Source organism: Colobus angolensis, unplaced genomic scaffold (genome assembly GCF_000951035.1).
Source record: "Colobus angolensis palliatus isolate OR3802 unplaced genomic scaffold, Cang.pa_1.0 Scaffold40, whole genome shotgun sequence".
NCBI lineage: Eukaryota > Metazoa > Chordata > Mammalia > Primates > Cercopithecidae > Colobus > Colobus angolensis.
The window spans coordinates 4,036,582-4,059,660 of record NW_012117377.1 but is presented as its reverse complement, the minus strand read 5'-3'; the positions used below and the strand labels follow the sequence as shown (position 1 = coordinate 4,059,660).

Genomic DNA, 23,079 nt, shown 5'->3' with positions numbered 1-23,079 from the left:
TATTATTTTTCCCATTGCCAGCATTTTAAAATTTGTCACAAATCTGTCCTGAATGTCTTGCTCTGGGTGAAAAAGTGGCAAAACAAAAGCCTGTTTTGTTCTGTTTTGTTTGTTTTCCATCATCAACAGCAGCCTGAACTAATATGTAAAACTAGAAATGGGCTTGAGTCATTCTAGGGTAGAGAGGAAGATATTCGGAGGAAATGTAATTCTCTTTACATCTCTAGAGGGCAATGGTTGGCTTCCTCCCTTCCTCCAGATCCTAAAGCTGTAATGTAGCCACAGAATGGAAGGATGTCAGGGTTTGCAAATAAAACCTCACAGCAAGTCAGTAGCTCAGTTTATGCGACAGGGGAAATGCAACACTAAATCTTTGTTTAGAATAAAGTTATTAAAAACCAGAGAAAATCTAGACAGTACCCAGGGAGATGGTGCCCACTTGCATCTTGATGGTGATCAATGGTTTATAAGGAGAGTCTTGGGGTAGACACATGGTGAGAATGTTCATATTCTTCCCTCCATCTGATCCTACCTAAAGGGACAAACAGCTCTCAGAATTATGGTGCCATTACAGAAGCATTTTTATGTTACTTTTCCCAATTTTCCATTAGCTGATGTGGTTTGAGCCAGGCACTGAGCTAATATTTGCCTGCACCTTTTCATTTATTCTTCACAGCAATCTTATGAAATATACCAATCTTTGGATGGAGAAGGTGAAGAGCTGAAGTGCCTTGCCCGTGGTGGAGCTAGTCTGTCTCCAGAGCGTGCTCCATAGGTGACTTGCTATGTCCTCAATAGGCCATATTGGTCTCTCTCTAGTTCCTGTGCCCCCTGGGCAGGGAGGAGCTATCAGAGTTGGCATCCTGGTACCCTTCTGGGTGTCAATTTTCAAAATAAAAGTTATCCAGAATAATCGCATCCTATCATATTGAAGAGCAGGTGTCTTTCTTCAGATCGGTGGAGGCTGCAATAGTTGTTTTTGTTTGCTTGATTTTCGTCTTCAACAGCAGCCTGAACGTGCTGTGACTACTTCATTTAATATCATTCTACACATCAGGAGAAAGTCAGCAGGGAGCATGGCAGGGGCAGCTGCTTTGATCCACAGCCACTGCCTTTGGCTTTCATTTGCTCCAGCCTCAGTAGAGAGAGCAAACGTCCACATGAAGATTAGCAGACAAATACTCCTGAGAAACAAGGTGGAGAGAGAAATAGCATGGTTTTATTTCTTTCTCTTTCTTTCTTTCTTTCCTTTCTTTCCTTTCTGACAGGATCTTGCTCTGTTGTCCAGGCTAGAGTGCAGTAGGGCAATCACTGTTCACTGCAGCCTTGAACTCCTGGGCTCAAGGGATCCTCCCACCTCGGTCTCCCAGGTGGCTGGGATTACAGTTTCGTGCCTCCACACCAAGCTCAATTTTTTTTTTTTTTTTTTGTAGAGATAGGTTCTCACTCTGTTGCCCAGACTGCTTTTGAACAAACCATCCTCCCATGCCCGACTTTAAATAGCATATTCTCATCCAAGCTTTGAACAGTTTTCCAAGCATTAATGTTTGCCATGTACGAGCAAATGACCTGAAAACACCACAGGTCTGATGTGGAGACACCAAAGGAAATCAAAGAGATCTGAACATAGTAAAAGTGAATTATGGCCACTGAATTTGCCTTTTGGACTCAAAAGTCAAATGATTCCCTTGATATCTACTTTCATGGGGGCCTATCTCTGGCTCTACTAGGCTTGAATAGCATTGATTTAGTTATATTTATTATTTATTTATTTATTTATATTCCATAATTCTTTGAGCAACTGGTGGTATTTGATTACACAAGTTCTTTAGTGGTGATTTGCGAGATTTTGGTGCACTCATCACCCAAGCAGTGTACACTGCACCCAATTTGTAACCTTTTGTCCCTCACCCCCTTCCCTTCCCCCATTTCTCGCTAGTCCCCAAAATCTGTTGTATCATTCTTATGCCTTTGCATCCTCATAGTTTGGCTCCCACTTATGAGTGAGAACATATGATGTTTGGTTTTCCACTCCTGAGTTGCTTCCATTAGAAAAATAGGCCCCAATCCCATCCAGGTTGCTGTGAATGCCATTAGTTCGTTCCTTTTTATGGCTGAGTAGTATTCCAAGATATGCATATATACCAGTTTCTTTATCCACTCGTTGATTGATGGGCATTTGGGTTGGCTCCACATTTTTGCAGTTGCAAACAGTGTTGCTATAAACATGCATGTGCAAGAATCTTTTTCGTATAATGATTTATTTTCCTCTGGGTAGATACCAGTAGAGGGATTGCTGAATCCAATGGTAGTTCTACTTTAGTTCTTTAAGGAATCTCCACAGTTTTCCATAGTAGTTGTACTAGTTTACATTCCCACCAGCAGTGTAGAAGGGTTCCCTGTTCACCACATCCACACCAACATCTATTATTTTTTTATTTTTTGACTATGGCCATTCTTGCAGGAGTAAGGTAGTATCACATTGTGGTTTTGGTTTGCATTTCCCTGATCATTAGTGATGTTGAGCATTCCTTCATATGTTTGTTGGCCATTTGCATACCTTCTTTTGAGACTTGTCTATCCATGTCCTTAGCCTACTTTTTTATGGGGTTGTTTTCTTCTTGCTAATTTGAGTTCATTGTAGATTCTTGATATTAGTCCATTGTCGGATGTATAGATTGTGAAGACTTTCCCCCACTCTGTGAGTTGTCTGTTTATTCTTCTGACTGTTCCTTTTGCCGTGCAAAGGCCCTTTAGTTTAATTAACTCCCAGCTATTTATTTTTGTTTTTATTGCATTTGCTTTTGGGTTCTTGGTCATGAAATCCTTGCCTAAGTCAATGTCTAGAAGGGGTTTTCCAATGTTATGTTCTAGAATCTTTATGGTTTCAGGTCTTAGATTTAAGTCCTTGATCCACCTTCAGTTGATTTTTGTACAAGGTGAGAGATGAGGATCCAGTTTCATTTTCCTACAGAGTCTTGCCAATTATCCCAGCACCATTTGTTGAATAGGGTGTCCTTTCCCCACTTTATGTTTTAGTTTGCTTTGTCAAAGATCAGTTGGCTGTAAATATTTGGGCTTATTTCTGGGTTCTCTATTCTATTCCATTGGTCTATGCACCTATTTTTATACCAGTAACATGCTGTTTTGGTGACTATGGCCTTATAGTATAGTTTGAAATCAGGTAATGTGATGCCTCCAGATTCGTTATTTTTGCTGAGTCTTGCTTTGGCTATGCAGGCTGTTTTTGGTTCCATATGAATTTTATAATTGTTTTTCCTAGTTCTGTGAAGAAGGATGGTGGTATTTTGATGGGAATTGCATTGAATCTGTAGATTACTTTTGGCAGTATGGTCATTTTCACGATATTGATTCTATCCATCCATGAGCATGGGATGTGTTTCCATTTGTTTGTGTCATCTATTCTTTCGGCAGTGTTTTGTAGAGGTCTTTCACCTCCTTGGTTAGCCTCCGTGCCTTTGCACATGCCTGATATGTCCTACCTGCTCTATCTCCTTTCACTTAACCGCAAATAGGAGTCTATATTAAAGGCGCACAAAGGTATATGAGGATGCTCATTGTTTTATTTTTTTGCATTAGGGAAAGTATAGAATGAAGTCCATCAGTGGGTTAAACAACTTGTGTCCATCTCTCCTGTGGTTACCGGGGAGCTGGAAAAGGATGACAGATCTGTACAGAGGAACATGGAAAGATCTCCAGGGCATATTGTACTGGGGAGTCCTCAGAGCAGAGAGAGACAGGTTCATACATGGTAGATGACCTCTCCTATCATCCTGAGTAAAGAGTCTTGGCGAGGGGCTTAAGGAAGGGATAAAAAGGGAGTTTACTATCAATGGACCCCAGGACTTGAGAGAGCCAAGGTTTCCCTAATAACCCCTCACTGGGTGTTCAAGTCATAGAAAGCATGTATTTTTGTGTGCTGTTCTTTAATGACCAAAATTTCACACTGTATAGTTTCATTGACTAAATTAAAAATCATCTGTAATTTTTGCAAAGGGATACTGGACTCAACTGAAGTCAGTATAGCTGTGTTCCTGAGTGTATTTGATTAGGGGTCAGAAAACCTGCACTCAATTCTTAATTTAATTTACCACTCAATTCTTAATTTACCACTCAATTCTTAATTTACCACTGACTAAATCTCTAACTTGGGGCTAATATTTTTATTTATTTGTGTGAGCTTTACTTTCCTCATCCATCCCTTGAGAGAGGTGGACAAAATGATCTCTGTGGTCTTTTAAGATTCTATTGGTCTATTACTCGTAAGGCTTGTGGAACGTTAATAAGAATAATAATTACTAACATACTGCTAGTGATTACCATGTGATAGATACTGTTCTTAGCTTCTTATATGTATTAACCACTTTAATTCTCATAGCAACATATGAAATAAATACTATTATCTCTATTTTATGGAAGAAGCAGCTGAGGCCCAGAAATTAAGTATGTTGTTCAAAGTCGCACAGCTAGAAAGTTGTGGAACTATTAACAGAACCTAAATCCAGGCAGTCTGACTCCAGAATCCATGATTCCAGCCACTCTGTTATGTTGCAATTAAAATCAACCTTTTTCTTGCCACCTGATTTAATGATTCATACAAAACAAAATAGTGTTAAGGAAACAATTCTGAAGAGCTGATATGAAAAGTATAGATGAATATAAGAAAATTATCTGCAAGAGACCTAATACAAAAAAACCAGCAAAATTTTACTTAAATATTTAGCATTTTTATAACATATCACCTCTATGTACCATAATGTAACTATATCTACTTACTTCAAATGCAAGAAAAGAGATGTCACAACTACCTCATTCTTATGCATTCATTTTTTTCTGAAAATAACAGCATAAGACACATGTGGCATTGATGCTTTCAATTTTAATTTCACAGATGAAAGAACTTGGTGTCATCTTCTACAACTGCAGCTGCCTGGTCCTAGACTTACAAAGGATATTTGCTCTATATAGTTCATTAAAATTCAAAAGCAGAGTGCCTCAAACCTGGTCCAAAAGACTCTATGGAGTCTATGACAATGAAAAGAAATTGCAACTTCAGTTGAATGAAACCAAATCTCAAGCATTTGTATCGGTGAGTTGTTTTCCCTTTCTCTTCCCCTTCTCCTTCTTCCTCCAAAGGCTCTTTATTAAGTTGGAATGTTTAAGTGTGATCTTGTATTGGGCAAAAATGAATTACAGTGGTTCTGTCCCATAACGTGAAGAGTTAAAATGTGTCCACCCTTATGCGCAATCGTACCCTCAAACATAATAAATCTTGATAATCATTCCTTGTGTCAGATACCTTGAGTTATCTGATTTGATTTCCTCAATCACCCTGTAAGCTAGGTACGGGGTTGTGACCATTTTGCAAATGAAGGTATCCACCGTACCTACTAGCAAAAAACCCCTCAGATAGGACATGCCAAGAGAGGCGCCACCACCCAGGTCTTCCGACACCAGAGCCTATTAGCCTATTTTCAATGCCCTACATTGATTTTTCAAAATTGTTTTTAGCAGAACCCTTTGATGAGACAAATCTGAGGGAATCTCAGTGTATAGATCAGACAAAAGCAGAGATGCTGTACCTGGTTAGGGCAAGCGGGCAAGAGGCCCACACAACAGGACAGTGCTCCCTGAACAGCTTCGGGCCTCTGACTCTGCTAAGAACCATTAGCCACACCCTCCACCCACCCTCACCTTCCCAGTCCACCGCCCAGCTAGGCACATGCCACAGCTATCCAGAGATGTTACTGGAAAGGGGCAACGTAAATATCTGGGCCTACAGTCCTAGTCCTCAAACTGTAGTACAGTAGATCCTTCAATAACATTGTTTTGTTCAATGCCCATTCATGATCATGTTGATAAGAAAAAAAAAACAATTGATTTCTGGCTGGGGCCACTGGGTGTGTGGAGTTTGCACATTCTCCACCTGTCTGTGTTGGTTTTTGCCGGGTACTCCTGTTTCCTCCCATATCTCAAAACTGTGCAAGTGAAACGAACTGGCAGATCTGTGTGGTCCCAGTGTGAGCGAGTGTGAGTACCCTGGGATGTCATCCTGTCCATGGGGCTCCCGGCTGCAAGGGGCTCCGGCCACCCATGACCCTGAACTGGAGTAAGAGGGTAAAATAATTATTTTACTTGTTTTTATTAGTCTTTCTTAAATGTATGTATAGCTCACATTTGTTTCAATGTTTAATATTCAAAGTGTTTTGGTCTTTAGAATTTCGATGCTGTTTTTGTGACCAGAAATAAGCCATAGCAACTTAACTCTCATTTATATCAATTAGCCTATGGTAAAATTGTTTTCATCATGCATCAGTTCACTTAAAGTCTTAGTATTCAAGAACCTGTTGAAGTCATTAAGTGAGGACTTACTGTACTTAAAAATTGGCTAGGGGCTGGGCACGGTGGCTCACGCCTGTAATCCCAGCACTTTGGGAGGCCGAGGTGGGTGGATTACAAGGTCAGGAGATCGAGACCATCCTGGCGAACATGGTGAAACCCCGACTCTACTAAAAATACAAAAAAGAATTAGTCGGGCGTGGTGGTGGGTACCTGTAGTCCCAGCTACCTGGGAGGCTGAGGCAGGAGAATGGCGTGAACCCAAGAGGCGGAGCTTGCAGTGAGCCGAGATCGCACCGCTGCACTCCAGCCTGGGTGACAGAGGGAGACTCCATCTCAAAAAAAAAAAAAAATTGTCTAGGAAACCTGTTTACAGTACAGATTTACAGTGTCCCTTGTCCCCACCCAGGATCTTATCCACTGGGATCTGAGATGGGATCTTAGAGTTTTTATTTGAAGCAAGCTTCTGAAATTCTCCTGATGTTCACATCGACTTCTCTAAGTAATGCTCCCAATTTAATATTGCTATTTCAACCTTGGTTGATATCAGTGCTGTTAGGCCAACAACTTTTATGTCACTAAACAGCATTTTATTGAAGATAAATTAAAGTGAATTGTATCCTTTTTGCCTGTTCAAATGAAAGCCCCAGCAGAAAATTTAGAAGTGTAACAATAGAAAGAAAAGACAAAGTTCAAGTTGTCTTAAATAACAAATTGGCATAAATGTGAAGAGCAGAAAATAGACTATGAAGGATGTTGATCAGCTAGAGCTAAAATAACTTTTTTGTGTGGAGGAGGTCAAGAATGGAGTAGCAAGTAGCATATTATAGGGCATTTTACTAACAAAATATAAATTATATAGACATTTTCAATTCATCTCAAGATGACCCTATAAGACCAGAAGGCCAAGGAGAATTCCCAATGTGCAATAGAAAATTTGTCAAGGAACCTTTAATCCAGAGGGTCGCAGAGTGACATTACATGCCAAGCATGGATCACTTGATCAGGTCCAGTAGAAAAACAAATTGGAAATGGCAAAAAACAGATGAATTAATGAACAAATTTTGAATAATCACTGGATTTTGAATTTACAGTTTCAACCTTGGAGATACTATGGTTGTTGCATACATTTACAGACTAACCCTTAAACAGGGAGAGTCAGTTTTTGTTAATTCTAAAGTTAACGTATTTCCCAGAGAGAGTGGTCTCAGGCCTTTAGTAAAATCTACTACAATTCGATACCTTTGTTATTTTCTAGGGCAAATTCATAAGTGGCTTTTTCTTAAAGAGTTCACCACAAAATGAGTTGTGAGACATTTCTTTGGGTAGTTTTTTAAACTATATAATAGCTTTTCTTTTTATTATTATTATACTTTAAGTTCTAGGGTACACGTGCACAACGTGCAGGTTTTTTACATATGTATACATGTGCCATGCTGGTGCGCTGCACCCATTAACTCATCATTTACATTAGGTATATCTCCTAATGCTATCCCTCCCCCATCTCCCCACCCCATGACAGGCCCTGGTGTGTGGGTGTGTGATGTTCCCCTTCCTGTGTCCAAGTGTTCTCATTGTTCAATTCCCACCTATGAGTGAGAACGTGCGGTGTTTGGTTTTCTGTCCTTGCGATAGTTTGCTGAGAATGATGGTTTCCAGCTTCATCCATGTCCCTACAAAGGACATGAACTCCTCCTTTTACATGGCTGCATAGTATTCCGTGGTGTACATGTGCCACATTTTCTTAATCCAGTCTGTCATTGATGGGCATTTGGGTTGGTTCCAAGTCTTTGCTATTGTGAATAGTGCCGCAATAAACATACGTGTGCATGTGTCTTTATAGCAGCATGATTTATAACCCTTTGGGTATATCCCCAGTAATGGGATGGCTGGGTCAAATGGTATTTCTAGTTTACTTTCTAATTTCCTGTTTTATTTTCTATTTTTTAATAATATCAAGCCTGCCTTTGAGTTTCAATTCAACAGATATTGACTGAACACCATTTCTGGAGAGGTATAAGATCTTACAGGTATAAAAACAGTCGGAAAACCCTGCAACTGGAATTGGTATCATTCAGATAGAGTTCCTGGAACTCCCTTCTATTATAATATTTATCACATTTTTAGAACTGTTGATTTATAATCATCTTTCCCACCATTTTATTAGACTCTGAAGATCATCTCCTATTAATATATTCTCTTCATCACTGGCATTCCCAGCACTTCACTTGGTGCTGGCTAAAAGCAGCAATAGATGTTGGGTAGGTTTTATTAGTAGTAATATTAATAGAAAGCTCCAGAATGCATACAGTTTTCTCAGCAATCTATGCCAGACAAATGCCAAGACAAATGTAATTCAATATATTTGTGGTATCTTAAAATAGTATATTTTTATAAGCTGATTGTCTCAAGACTAAGTTGAACACACACTTAAACAGTATTTGAAGACCTTTGTAACCATTCTCCAAGTTAGATTTTAGATAATTGATAACTTAGCATAATTAGATATAAATTTTAACTTATGATGCAAATATAGATTATTTCCAATTTTTTCCCAGAACACAAATAGGCACTTAGATTTAACTGTGTGATTTCTAGTAACTTGAGCCAGATAATTCTAATTTTCTTTCATTTCCCATTGAAATTGGAGGATGGGAACAATAGTTGGCTGTTTCTGTCTTGTAGATTTCTTTTTGGAGTCTTTAAGCTTAAGCAATTGCTTTCCAAGATAAAAGATTTGTTCCAGGTCTGTTTTTATTGATCTAGATGTTAGACAGATTTCACTTCTTGTTTACTATTCAGTTAATTCACCTATCAGTCATGTGTACTGAGATGTATTTAGTGAGTGAGGGCTGGCATTAAATAGAACTTGATGCTGTTATGGAAAAATATCACCTCACATTCCCCTTTAGAACCTTCTGTGTATATTGTTAATTGATTTAACAGCATTACAGAGATGTAATTTACACACCATAAAATTTACCCTTTTAAAGTATACAATTCAGGCCGGGCATGGTGGCTCATACCTGTAATCCCTGCACTTTGAGAGGCCGAGGCTGCCTGATCACTTCAGCTGCTGACCTCAAGACCAACCTTGCTAACATGGTGAAACCCCATCTCTACTAAACATACAAAAAATAAAAAAAAAAAAGTAATAAAAATTAAAAAATAAAAATAATTAAAATTTAAAAATGAAGTATACAATTTAGTGGAGTTGAGTATAGTCACAGTTTTGCAACCATTTCTACAATCTAATTTTAGAACTTTTTTTCACCACAAAGAAAAAACCCCATACTGATTAGCAGTCACTATTTTCCCTTCTGTCAGTCCCTGGCACCCACCAATCGACTTTTTCTTTATGGGTCTGCCTTCTTCTGGATGTTTTATATAAATAGAATCATACACTGTGTAGTTTTTCTGTGATTGCTTCTTTCACCTAACATAATGCTTTCAAGGTTTATCCATATTGTAGCATGGACCAATACTGCCTTTATTCTTTTTTATGGCTAAATAATTCTATTGTATGGATGTGCCACACTTTGTTTACCCATCTATCAACTGATGGGCATTTGTATTACTATGATTTCTTGGCTTTTGTAAATAGTGCTGCTATAAATATTCACGTGCAGGTTTTTATGTGAATAGCTGTTTGTAATTCGAGTGTGTATATAGGAGTGGATTTACTGGATAATGTGGTAACTCTATGTTGAACATTTAGAGAAACTACCGAACTGTTTGCCAAACTGGTGGCACCATTTTATAATCCCACCAGCAATATATGAGAGTTTTGATTTCTCCACATTCTTGGCAACACTTGTTATTTTCGGTCTTATTTTAGCTCTGCTAGAGGGTATAAAATGTAATCTTATTTTTGTTTTGATTTAAATCTTTTAACATGCTTATTGGCCATTTGTATCTCTTCTTTAGAGAAGAGATACAAATATCTATCAAATATGAAATATTTTGCCCATTTAAATTAGGTTATTTAAAATTTTGTGTTATCAGAGTTCTTTATACAGTCTGTATACAAGTCCCTTAAGCAGAAATATGATTTTTTATAGAGACAAGGTCTCACTATGTTGTTGGGGTTGGCCTAAAATTCCTGGATTCAGGTGTCTGGTTTAAATATATGATTTGCCAATATTTTATTTCTTTCATTCCATGGGTTGTCTTTTCATATTTAATTATATTTGAACATATATATTCTACAAATAGAGTATATACTTTTTCAAAACCATGAAGCTGTTAATAAAACAATTAAAAACCTGCTAAGGTCTGTACAAGGTGATTATGTAATGAGTATGCAAAATAAGTTACATTCATGTGGCACCTGTTGATCTAAGAGACAAACCCAGATTAAACTAGAAGTCAGGTCCCTCAAGAGCTCTTGACTGGTAAAAGATTGCCACAGAGCTAGAATATTGAAGAGGATCTGTATTTTCCCTCTCCTTCTACTTTACTATAGAACAAAAAAGTGCACAGCACAGGCTCAGAAAATTAATTCAGGAGTGATGAGAGGGAAACTTAGCCCTCTCTTTAATTAAACAGTTCGAACTAGTTAACTTCCTCTGCCAGCTCATTCTTTTGTGTTATTGTTTATTCATTTCTATTCTGGGCAAACATTTTAAAGCCACTAGTCTATCCAGGTACTATTTTTAAAGGTAGAAGACTCTAGAACACATAGCCGAGTACCACTCAGCCCGCAGGTGCATGGGGACTGATACAAATAATTATGCATTTCCTTCACAAACACATGGAGCTGGAGCACCTGCCATTGTGTCAGGCAGTGGGAACACAGGAAGCAATAGGGCAGGTAAGTGCTTATAAAGATCTGTTGACGCAGGTTTGGAAATACCCAGATTGAAGCGACAGACTCCCACAGACAAACCTCCAACATTTATGCATTTATGAAGCACTTTCACATTCGTTCCACAAGAATGTATTGAGCATGTAATATGTGCATGGCACAAGATGCCAGAGATACACAACCAGGCAGCTCACAGCAAGTGGCTAAACACATAGACAGATGAATGCAATTCCATGTAACATGCACTAGAATGAAGCTCCACAAAGCAGGGATCTTGTCTTGGTCACTGATATATGTCCCTTTCCTAGACCAGAGCCTGGGAATATTTGCTGATTGGATGAAAGCTCGCACAGAAGAGGGGCATGGAACCCAGCCAGCGAACAGGCCATTCATTTATTTGAGTTGCAAGGCAAACCAGTATGAAATGTGTGTTATTGTCATTAACCCCATTAGGAAACAGAGGCTCAAAAAGTATAAGGGACACACCAAGACGCCCCAGGTTCTAAGTGCTGGAGTCTGACCCGTATCACCAAAGCCCATGCTCTTTCCTCTAAATTATGGCCACAGTGTCCATACTTGTAAGATAATAGCAAGGGTAAAAAGACCACAAACAACTCTGCCTACATTTCTTCTTCCCCAAAACCAAAATCTGGTTTTGGAACAAGCAGTGAAATTCAGGGAGTTCCTAACTGAAACACAAATGTGAGCGTTTGGACACATTTCAGAGTTAGCCTAAGCGCCCATCTGGAGCAAAGACCTTCAGCTTCTCCACATTAACCAAAGAACCTTTAAACCAGAGCCAACAGGCTAAGGGAATTAAATAATTTGAATATTTTTAATGGCATAGGAAAATGTGTAACATACAATCCCTGAAATCCACTGAACTGTACACTTAAAAATGGTAAAAAAGAAAAAGCAAAAGAAATAAATAATATGGGAGTACAGGGTTAGGAAAAGCAACCTTTGGAGATTTAAAAACAACTTCATTGTTGGGTGCAGTGGCTCATGCCTGTAATCCCAGCACTTTGGGAGGCTGAGGCAGGTGGATCATGAGGTCAGATAGTCAAGACCAGCCTGGCCAAGATGGTGAAACCCCATCTCTACTAAAATGTGAAAATTAACCAGGTGTAGTGGCAGGCGCCTATAATCCCAGCTACTAGGGAGGCTGAGGCAATAGAATTGCTTGAACCCGGGAGGTGGAGGTTGCAGTGAGCTGAGATCATGCCACTGCAGTCCAGCCTTGCTCCAACAGAGCAAGACTCCATTAAAAAAAAAAAATTAATGGAGGAGATCACATTTGAGCTGAAATTTAGAGAACAGAATTAGTGTAGGACTTTGATAGACAAAAATAGAGACACATCAGCCAGGGAAGCCGGCATGAGCAGAGATGCCCGGAGTCAGACATGATGAGGGCACAGCTGTGGACTGGTAATTACTTGCATTTGGGGTCACAGACAGGATGGGAGTTGGCAAATGAAGGAGACAGAGACACAGGACTATGGATATACCCCTCCCAATGAGTTGAAGCTGGATTCTGAGAAACCAGGAGTCAGTTCATCCTGGGAGTGATGTATATTTGTTTTTAAACATCCCAGAGATAAGCCAATTAGTTAGAAAGATGTTAGAACATCCCTGCAAGCAGCACTAGTGCCTGAGTGAGGGAAACTTAGTGAGTGATCAAGAGTAAGAGGAGGGACAGACCCAGGAAACCCTGCAGAGGCACAGGCTTTCTGTCTTGGTGACAGATGGAGTATCTGTATATCTGTGTGCTGATGACAGAGGAGTGTAGGACTACCTTTAAAAAACAGAATTGAAGTTCATCCTCATTCCAAAAGAAAAAAATAAACGATCAAAAACTCAACCTGTAAAGAAAATATGGTACATATACACCATGGAATACTACGCAACCATAAACAAGAATAAAATCATGTCTTTTGCAGCAACATGGGTGCAGCTAGGGGCCATTATTCGAAGCAAATCAATGCAGGAACAGAAAACCAAATGCCATGTTCTCACTTAAAAGTGGGAGTTAACATTGGGTACTCATGGACAAAGAGATGGCAGCACTAAACACTGAGGACCACTAGCACGGGGGAATGAAGGGGACACGGGTGAAAAACTGTTGAGTACTATTCTCACTACCTGGGTCATGGGATCAATTGTGCCTCAGACCTCAGCATCATGCAGTATATATCCATGTAACAAACCTGCACCTGTACCCCCTGAATCTAAAATAAAAGTTGAAATTGTTTCTTGAAAAACCAACCCATCCTGCTCATGATCAGCTGCCAAGAGGGCTTTCTGTGTGAGGAAACCTGGAAGGTGTGTGATCCTCAGCATGTGCCTTCCTTACCCCTATGCCCCTCCTAAGGTGGGCATCCAGTCCAACAGCTCCATCTCACAAACTTCTAAGCTGGGGTGGGGACTCCTACTGTGCAGCGTAGGGAGTTGTTCCAGACGTAATTGGTGAGGAGGAACTCTGACCACCCAATACTACCATTCATTCCAGGCAGTTCCAAAAATCTGTTTATTCAGCCTTTTGGTATTAAACATCCTGGCATTATTTATGCCCCATTACAATGCCCCAGCATTATTTATGTGATACTTGTCACAGCATATTGCTTGTCAAAGGAAAACAGGAACTATGAGAAACATTATTTTTAGTCCTGTCCAGTGGAAAAATGAGAAAACTAAGCACATCTTTCCTTTTCTACAGCAACTGCATCTACAAACACCGTATTTTTATAAAATGAAAACCACCTCAAGCAACATGAGAAAAATGCCTGAAGCAGAATTTGTCTCTTTTTTTCATTTTGCTTAAATCTCTCAGAACGTCCTTCTTCTCTGGCTCTCCTGCTGAATTTGGGCATCTTAATAGCTCCCTCAGATTTTCCTGCACTGTTATCGATAACCTTTTCTCAACGATCAACACTTCTCCTAACTCAGTGAAAGATTTTGGAGAAAAGAAAAAAACTCCAAGATTTTTCAGTCTGTTTTTGTTTAGATTTTGAGTTTGAAACATTGTCATACCCACATCATCACATTTCAGATGAAATGAAATGCTGGGGTAAATGGCTTGCTATGTGCAGTGTGCATGCGTGTAGAGTAGCACCTGAGAAAATTATAGCTATGTATGACAGAATTATGTAAGGTTGGAGGTGGAGTGCTCCTCCAAAAAGAAGTGTGTGCACAGAAAGCAAGAATTCTCTCCTAAGTAAAAAGTAAAACAGAGGATACTACAGACTGGGAAAAGAGGGGATGGGGAAAGATTTGTTAATGGATATAGAAATAACAGTAAGATGGGAAGAATAAGTTCCATTGTTCTATAGCAGTGGTCCTCAACCTTTTTGGCACCACGGACTGGTTTCATGGAAGACAGATTTTCCATGGACCAGGGTCAGCAGGGATGCTTTTGGGATGATCGAAGGGCATTACATTTATTGTGCACTTCCTTTTTTTCTTTCTTCTTTTGAGACAGCATCTTGCTCTGTTGCCCAGGCTGGAGTGCAGTGGTGCGATCTCGGCTCACTGCAACCTCTGCCTCCCGGGTTCAAGCGATTCTCCTGCCTCAGCCTCCTGAGTAGCTGGGACTACAGGTGTCCACCACCATGCCCAGCTAATTTTTTTGCATTTTTAGTAGGGACAGGGTTTCACCATGTTGGCCAGGCTGGCCTTGAACTCCTGACCTCAAGTGATCCGGCCACCTTGGGCTCCCAAAGTGCTGGGATTACAGGCTTGAGCTACCACCCCTGGCTGTGCACTTTATTTCTATTACTATTACATTGTAATATATAATGAAATAATTATACAACTCACTACATTGTTGAGTAAGTGAGAGCCCTGAGTCGTTTTTGTGCAACTAGATGGTCCCCTCTGGGGGTGACGGCAGGCAGTGACAGATCATCAGGCATTAGAATCTCATAAGGAGATCGCACAACCTAGATCCCTCCCATGTGCAGTTCACAGTGAGGCTCACGCTCCTATGAGAACCTAACGCCCCCACTAGTCTGACAGGAGGCGGAGCTCAGGCGGTGATGCGGGCAAGGGAGTGGCTGTAAATACAGACAAAGCTTTGCTTGCCTGTCTTTCACCTGCTCTGCGGCCCAGTACTGGTCCCTGGCCTGGGGAATGGAGACCCTTGTTCTATAGGACCGTAGTTAACTATGACTATACTTAACAATGATACATTAGTTTCAGATAGTTAGAAGGAAGATATTGAATGTTTCCAATACAAATAAATGATAAAGTTTGAGATGACAGATATGCTAATTACCATCTCATCACTATACATTATATGAATCATGTCACTATGTACCCCATAAATATATACAATTATGTATCAATTAAATTTTTTAATACATAAAAATTGAAAATCAAAATGTGTCAGATAATGAAAGAATTCTCTCCAAAACAGACTTGAGACCCATCCCACCACACTTTGATCTTTATTCAACTTTGGTAAGATTAAAAATATCCTTGTCTAATTTGATGAAGCAGAAATTAGGTTGGCAAAAATATAGTTACAAGTCAAGGTCCATGGGAACAAAGGAAATAAAGAAATCCCCAGCTGCCAAAAAGTAGTACACTAAAAGTTTGGCTTTTGTGTCTTCACAGAATTCTCCAAAACTCTTTTGCCCTAAAAACAGAAGTTTTGACATAGATGCCATCTACAGTGTGATAGATGATGCCAAGCAGTACGTGTACATCGCTGTCATGGACTACCTGCCTATCTCCAGCACAAGCACCAAAAGGTCAGTGAATGCCCAGCCTCTGGTTAGAACCCAGTCCCTAAGACCAGGCACTAAACTGGGCACCACAGGAGAAGCCAACCTGGAAATGGAGATACCATTGGGTTGCCTTAGGAAGAGTACACCATTCAATGCTCTTTAGTGTACATTGGCAATTTACTCATTATGGACCTCTTCCTAAAGTGTGTCCATTTTAAAGGCTTAGGGTCTCACCCTACAGAAGTACCTCAGTACTTTACATTATGGAAATGAGAGTAACTTTCGAAAGACAATTAGGTTGCTCTCAACTTGAAAATTATTTGAAAGGATAAAAGATAAAATATTATATGAAAAAAATTATCATTTGAAAATTATTAACAAGGATATACCTGAAAAGGGTGTATTGAAACTGAGTAGTCTTGCCAGACTTTCCTTAAGGGAAGCACTGTTGTTTTATATTCACAGCAGTCTTCATTTAATGCCAAATTCTCATAATATCTTCTCAATGTAAAGGAGAAAGAGGCCAGGTGCAGTGGCTCATGCCTATAATCACAGCACTTTGGGAGGCCGAGGCGGGCGGATCACGAGGTCAGGAAATCAAGACCATCCTGGCTAACATGGTGAAACCCTGTCTCTACTAGAAATACAAAAACAAAATTAGCCAGGTATGGTAGCGGGTGCCTGTAGTACCAGCTACTTGGGAGGCTGAGGCGGGAGAATGGCGTGAACTAGGGAGGTGGAGTTTGCAGTGAGTCGAGATTACACCACTGCACTCCAGCCTGGGCGACAGACAGAGACTCCATCTCAAAAAAAAAAAAAAAAAGAGAAACTTATATATGTTCTCAGTCAATCCATCCTTCTCTGTGAAAAGAGAACAGTTTAAAAATGCAGTGCTTTTCAATAATTCATCATTGTTCAAGCATGCAAACATGGAATAAATTCAGGGATGGAATTTATGACAAACTCTTTGGAAAATCATTGCATGCATAAATGCATGGCCATGCTTAGGTATTTCCACTTTTGCTTTCTTGCTGGGAATGCAGAGGTGCTTGAATAATTAGTTTGATCCAGGAAATGTTTTCAAAGTGCATATTTTTGGGAGTGTGACCCAAGGCCTTTTTAATTTGGAATATTAGTTTCAAAATAACCTTTTACTGAGGCTAAATGATTAAGTATGCCCTATATTGCTTGAATAATTTTTACATCACCAACCCTACATAATGCATAATATGTAGCTTCTTTGTGCAAATAACCATAGGATTACAGAAAGAGTCTTCCTCCAAGAAAATGATTGTTTCTTATAACAGTTAGTAGAAAAGCACTTTTAGCTGTGAGATGCATTTATTTAAACACTTTTATTTTAAAATATTGTGCATCTTTACAAAAATTAGCTGGGTGTGGTGCGCACGTCTGTAATCCCAGCTACTCAGGTGGCTGAGGCAGGAGAATCGCTTGAACCCAGGAGGTAGAGGTTGCAGTGAGCCAAGATCACATCACTATACTCCAGCCTGGGCAATAGAGTGAGACTCCATCTCAATACACACACACACACACACACACACACAAAGAGCATCCTTTGGACATTCATGGATTTTCTTCCCGACACACTTCCACACCTTTTCTATCCCTCCTTTTTATTTTTCCTCCCTTTGTTGTTCACTTGGTTTTAAATTTAGTTTTAGATTTTACCTCTACTTTGGAACATTTCAAAACATAATAGGGGTTTTACCTGATTTTCCTGTTATTGAGAAGGAGAATAAAGTCAAGTTCAGGGAGTTACATGTTAGGATGGCATAATGATTTCTCAGGATTGACAAAACCTTTGTTCCATGAAGTTCTATGAACAAAATTGAGATTCTTTATGGTGAAGGGGTAAATAATTAGCATGGAGGATCTAAAATATTTTAGAAATCCAGAGAAAATGAAAAGAATGTTAAAGAATCAAAGGCTTACTTGAAATTTTGCATTTTGGTTATGAATCTACCATTTTAGCTATTAAATGAAACTTCTTTTATTGTATTTTTAAAATTTTAAACCTGTAAATGCTTTTAACTTTCTAAATTGAAAGATCATCAAAGAGACATAAGTAGTTGTCCAAGCATCAAGATTATGATTAAATTCTTCTCAGTCAGATAAATTAATTCTTTGTATAAATTCAGACTGGTTGCTCATCTTTATCTAGTCCCAGAAAAGCTTTTCAGGAGTGAATTCAACTTTAATAAATAGGTAAATACTATCAAATTTCAGTATGTTAATGGAATTAAGCTTTCAGACTTAACTTTTAGTCTATATATTGCCAAACATCCAAATGAAAGAGAAAAAAATCATACACTCTCAAATCAGAAATGATTAACAGCATGTATAAAAAACACACACTATTATTTAGCCATAGTGTTAGAAATAACTTCTACTTTTCAAGATAGTAGGAAAGGAATGGAGCAATGTTCTGTGACTAAATAAATCCTACAGTAAAAATTCAGAAGCCGGCCAGGCACAGTGGCTCACGCCTGTAATCCCACCACTCTGGGAGGCCGAGGTGGGTGGATCACCTGAGGTCAGGAGTTACAGACCAGCCCAACCAACATGGTGAAACCCCATCTCTACTAAAGTACAAAAATTAGCTGGGCATGGTGGCAGGCACCTGTAATCCCAGCTACTTGGGAGACTGAGGCAGGAGAATCACTTACCTGGGAAGCCAAGGTTACAGTGAGCCGAGATCATGCCATTGTACTCCAGCCTGGGCAACAAGAGTGAAACTCCATTTAAAAAGAAAAAAAAAAATTCAGAAGCCCTATTTCATTTCTTCCTGATCTAGCAATCAAGCTCTCTTTCTTAAGCAAGTCACTTAATTATTCAAGTCTCAGTTTGGAGTTGTTCATTATTTATTTCTTTAGTCACATAAAATACATCTTTCACAAGGAAATCAGTAAGTGTGTAAAGGAATAATAAAAATGTAGCCTGATTAGTTTTTCAAGTATTAATGCTTTTTATGTATTCATTCAACTTTTCTTTTTTTTTTGTGAGACAGAGTTTTACTCTTGTCACCCAGGCTGAGTGCAATGGCAAGATCTCAGCTCACTGCAACCTCTGCCTCCCAGCCTCCCAGGTTCAGGTGATTCTCCTGCCTCATCCTCCCGAGTAGCTGGGACTACAGGCACATGCCACCACACTGGGCTAATTTTAGTATTTTTAGTAGAGACGGGGTTCACCACGTTGGCCAGGCTGGTCTCGAACTCCTGACCTCAGGTGATGCACCTGCCTCGGCTTCCCAAATGCTAGGATTACAGGCGTTGAGCCACAGTGCCCGGCCTCATTCAACAAATATTTATTGAGCACTGTGACTAGTGATTAAAGCATGAAGAGCATATGATCTCAACCTCCATCTAACAGGACAGGAAAGAGACTATTAGAACAGAGGTGTGACTGGTACAGTGAATGTCTATAGAGAATATTACAGACGCTAGATAAAAGCTGCGGCGCAGCTTCAGGGTTAGAAGAAGCCCATTGGAGGAGATGCTCACTGACTTACAATTCAAAACATTCAGTTTCTCCGCAAAAATGTCTTGAAAAAAAATTTTTTTTAATCAGGAATTTGTCAGAAAAGGGTGAAAAATTTTCCCAGTGGAAGGGACAGCATGAGCCAAGTTTCAGACGGAGAAAAAAAGAGCTCAAGGTAAAGTGGTGAGAGATCTAATTGGAGAGGGGGCAACAGCCAGAAACCAGAGATCCCAACCACTGGGGCAGTCTTGTGACTTTGTGGCGGTTCCACTTTATGGATTTTTGTGGAGGGGTGGGTTTTCTTTGTTTTGTTTTGTTTTTGTTTGAGATGGAGTCTTACTCTGTCACCCAGGCTGGAGTGCAGTGGCACGATCTCGGCTCACTGTAACATCCACCTCCTGGGTTCAAGTGATTCTCCTGCCTCAGCTTCCCGAGTAGCTGGAACTACAGGCACACACCACCATGTCCGGCTAATTTTTGTATGTTTATTAGAGATAGGGTTTCACCATGTTGGCCATGCTGGTCTCAAACTCCTGACCTCAAGTGATCCACGTACCTTGGCCTCCCAAAGCGCTGGGATGACAGGTGTAAGCCACCGCACCGGCCCCACTGTTTTAATTCAAGAAGTAGCCTCACCAGCTCTGCTTTAGATGATCACTGTGGTGGTCATCGAGGAAGTACCTGACTGGAGGCAGAGAAACCAAGTTCGAGCAGAAGGCTGAGATGGTCTTTCCTGAAGTCCTCAGCCTCATGGGTATAAAACCAGACAAAGAGAACTGTAGTGTGGATCCAGGATTTAGACTTTTGCCAAGAGCAAGAGGAAGGTAGAGAGGCAAGTATTATTCAAGTGATCAGAACTGAGATGAGGCTGGGCAGGCAAGGGAGACAGGAGAGGCTGATGGACCGGGCAGCCTGCATGTGATGAAAGAGTGATTAAGAGAGTGGGGAATCAGGACAGGAGGCCTTTAGAGGTGCAATGATCACGACACTGGCAGGCTACAGTTTCAAATAATAATCATTAGTTCAAATACTGAATTGGCCCAGAATTAGGGTAAGAGTTTGATGAGTAAACAAAAGGTCTACAAATGTCAGGGCCAAGGGGAGGGAGAGTGATTTAAGGCTTGGTCCTTAAGACAGGAAAGCTTTTTGTTTTAACATAAGAATTAAATGACAGTTCTGGAAGTGACGGTGTGTATTGGGGGCCGGCAGAGGCAGAGTAGGAGGCTGCCCAACATCATAAACCAAGCGGCCTGGTCATGGTAGAAGATGCACGCAGGATTTCAGGAGAAGCTGCGACCTCAGGGAAGAATCAGGATTGAGTTAAGGCAAAGGCTTAAGGATTCAGAGAAAAGGCCGAGCCTGTTGGGGAAACTTTGCCTGTTGGAAGATTCCAAAAGCCCTACAGAAAACGTGGAAGGCAGGGGAGTAGTGGGAGTCTTGGTCAGGAGAGATCATGGCAAGGACAGTCGGGAATTGAAAGTGTGGGGAAGCTCAGATGACCAGAGCAGAAGTTCATTTCAGGGACAGTCACCAAAGAGAGGTTTTAGTGGCATTTGGGGACTGAGGGGGTGCTCAGGGTTCCTAACTGGAATTCTATTGGATCATTGTTCTTAGTGGACTGAGGCCCAGGTAGCATCAGAGATGTAGTAAAGGTGGCCTGTGATGGCAATCAGCCTGTCCTCACCCCAGCCCACACAGCCCAAGGACCTGGCGGTAGGAAACCTCCTTTTAGGCATGGGCAGGTCCCAGCAAATCATCATTTCTTGGTGCCTAAGCTAAGAGGCTTGTATGTTTTTCAACCTCTCCGATGAGGTTGTTCATATATTACAGGATAAAGTAATGATCAGAGTAATATCAATGTTTTGTGCTGCCTAGTAAACTACTTTCCCCAAACTAACTTAATTTCTTTATTTTTGCTATTTGTATATGATTTCTGCAGGACTTACTGGCCAGACTTGGATGCAAAAATAAGAGAAGCATTGGTTTTACGAAGCGTTAGAGTTCGACTCCTTATAAGCTTCTGGAAGGAAACTGATCCCCTTACGTTTAACTTTATTTCATCTCTCAAAGCGATTTGCACTGAAATAGCCAACTGCAGTTTGAAAGTCGTAAGTATTATGTTGACTGTGTTATTAAATAAAAAGTGAATGCCCTCTGCATATGTGTGAAAGCTGCAAGCATACACCTACGTGTAAACTTCCAGTGAGAGCCAGGATGACAATCTTCAAGAAGCACGTTAATTTTTTCAAAACAATCGCATACAAAAAAAGGAGAGTAGAGTTCATGTTTCCTGATACCTTCTCTGTCCAACCCTCTTCTCACTTCCTGTTGCATCCTTTCCATTTTCTTTTTTTTTCTTTTTTTTTTTTTTTTTTTCTTGAGACAGGGTTTTGCTCTGTCACCCAGGCTGGAGTGCAGTAGCACAATCCTGGCTCACTGCAGCCTTAACTCCCAGGCTTAGCTAATTTTGCATTTTTTGTAGAGATGGGGCTTCAACATGTTGCCCAGGCTGGTCTTGAACTCCTGGGCTCAAGCAATCTGCCCACCTTGGCCTTCCAAAGTGCTGGGACTACTGACATGAGCCACCGCACCTGGCCCTCTCTATTTTGCTTGAACTACCCCATTCACCTACTGTTCTTATTTGTAAGACTGGGACCAACAGAGCACTGGCGCATGCACCAGCACAGACTCCCCCAGCCCAGAGGCCTCCTAGTCTGGGTGCCCATGCTTGCCACAGGTCCCTTGGGCCACATACTAATCCACCTCTGGAGACCTTGAGGGAGGTAAGATTGGGAATTGGGAATATATCTGAAATGTATTAATTCTCCAGCTCGTCTTTGACTCTACGCCAATCCTCACCGCCCTCTTCCTCTACTCCAGACTTGGTGCGAGCTATTCCCTCTGCCTACAACACTCTTCTTCTCCATGTTTACCCACCTCATAACCACTAATCCTTTAGGTCTCAGTTTTCCTCAACTCCCATGCAGTCACTCAACAAACACACACTGAGAATCTGGACTGTGGCAGGCTCTCTCCTAGGTAACCAAGCTGCATCCCTTGATTTAGGGACCCAGGGTATCAAGGGCTCTGCAATTAACTTTGACTCATGGCTTCCATGATCGCCCTGACCTTGAATATCCCAAGGCCAGACAGGAGAAGAGCAAAACTGGAGGGCTGTGTGAGAGGCACTTTTGGATTAGGCCTGGAGGTAGGAAACGTCCCTTTAGCCTTCATTCCACTGCCTGGATAGCTTTCACATGGCCATGCCTGATAGCCAGCGAGGCTTATGAGCGTGTTCAGAAAGTCAGCTGTGTTTCCAGGGTGACAAAGGAACAGGTTTGTGAATCATCATGATCTGAAGTTCCTGGTACACAGGATCCATTTCACTCGTCTTCCCTCGTAGAGAACCCTCATTCCCACCTCCCACAAGGGAGAAAACGCGAAGTTTCACGCAGTCACTGCACAGTCTTCCAGTAAAGTGCATTTCTGGACATCGAGCCTGAAAGCACTACATCATAGTTTGTCAATGTCAAAACTAAAACAGAACAGTAAGAATTCCCCACCACTCGGCCGGGCGCGGTGGCTCAAACCTGTAATCCCAGCACTTTGGGAGGCCGAGACGGGCGGATCATGAGGTCAGGAGATCGAGACCATCCTGGCTAACACGGTGAAACCCCGTCTCTACTA

General features: G+C 40.7%; 1 protein-coding gene across 4 annotated transcripts in view; it reads left to right on the top strand.

Annotated features, from left to right (window-relative positions):
- Positions 1 to 23,079, top strand: part of PLD5 (phospholipase D family, member 5) — a 442,862-nt gene that overhangs the window by 401,595 nt on the left and 18,188 nt on the right. For all 4 annotated transcript variants that reach the window (XM_011955699.1, XM_011955697.1, XM_011955700.1 and 1 more), the window contains 3 exons: positions 4,913 to 5,110; positions 15,782 to 15,918; positions 21,332 to 21,500. In XM_011955699.1, the coding sequence (XP_011811089.1) occupies positions 4,913 to 5,110; positions 15,782 to 15,918; positions 21,332 to 21,500 (504 nt within the window). The remainder of the gene's footprint in view (positions 1 to 4,912; positions 5,111 to 15,781; positions 15,919 to 21,331; positions 21,501 to 23,079) is intronic.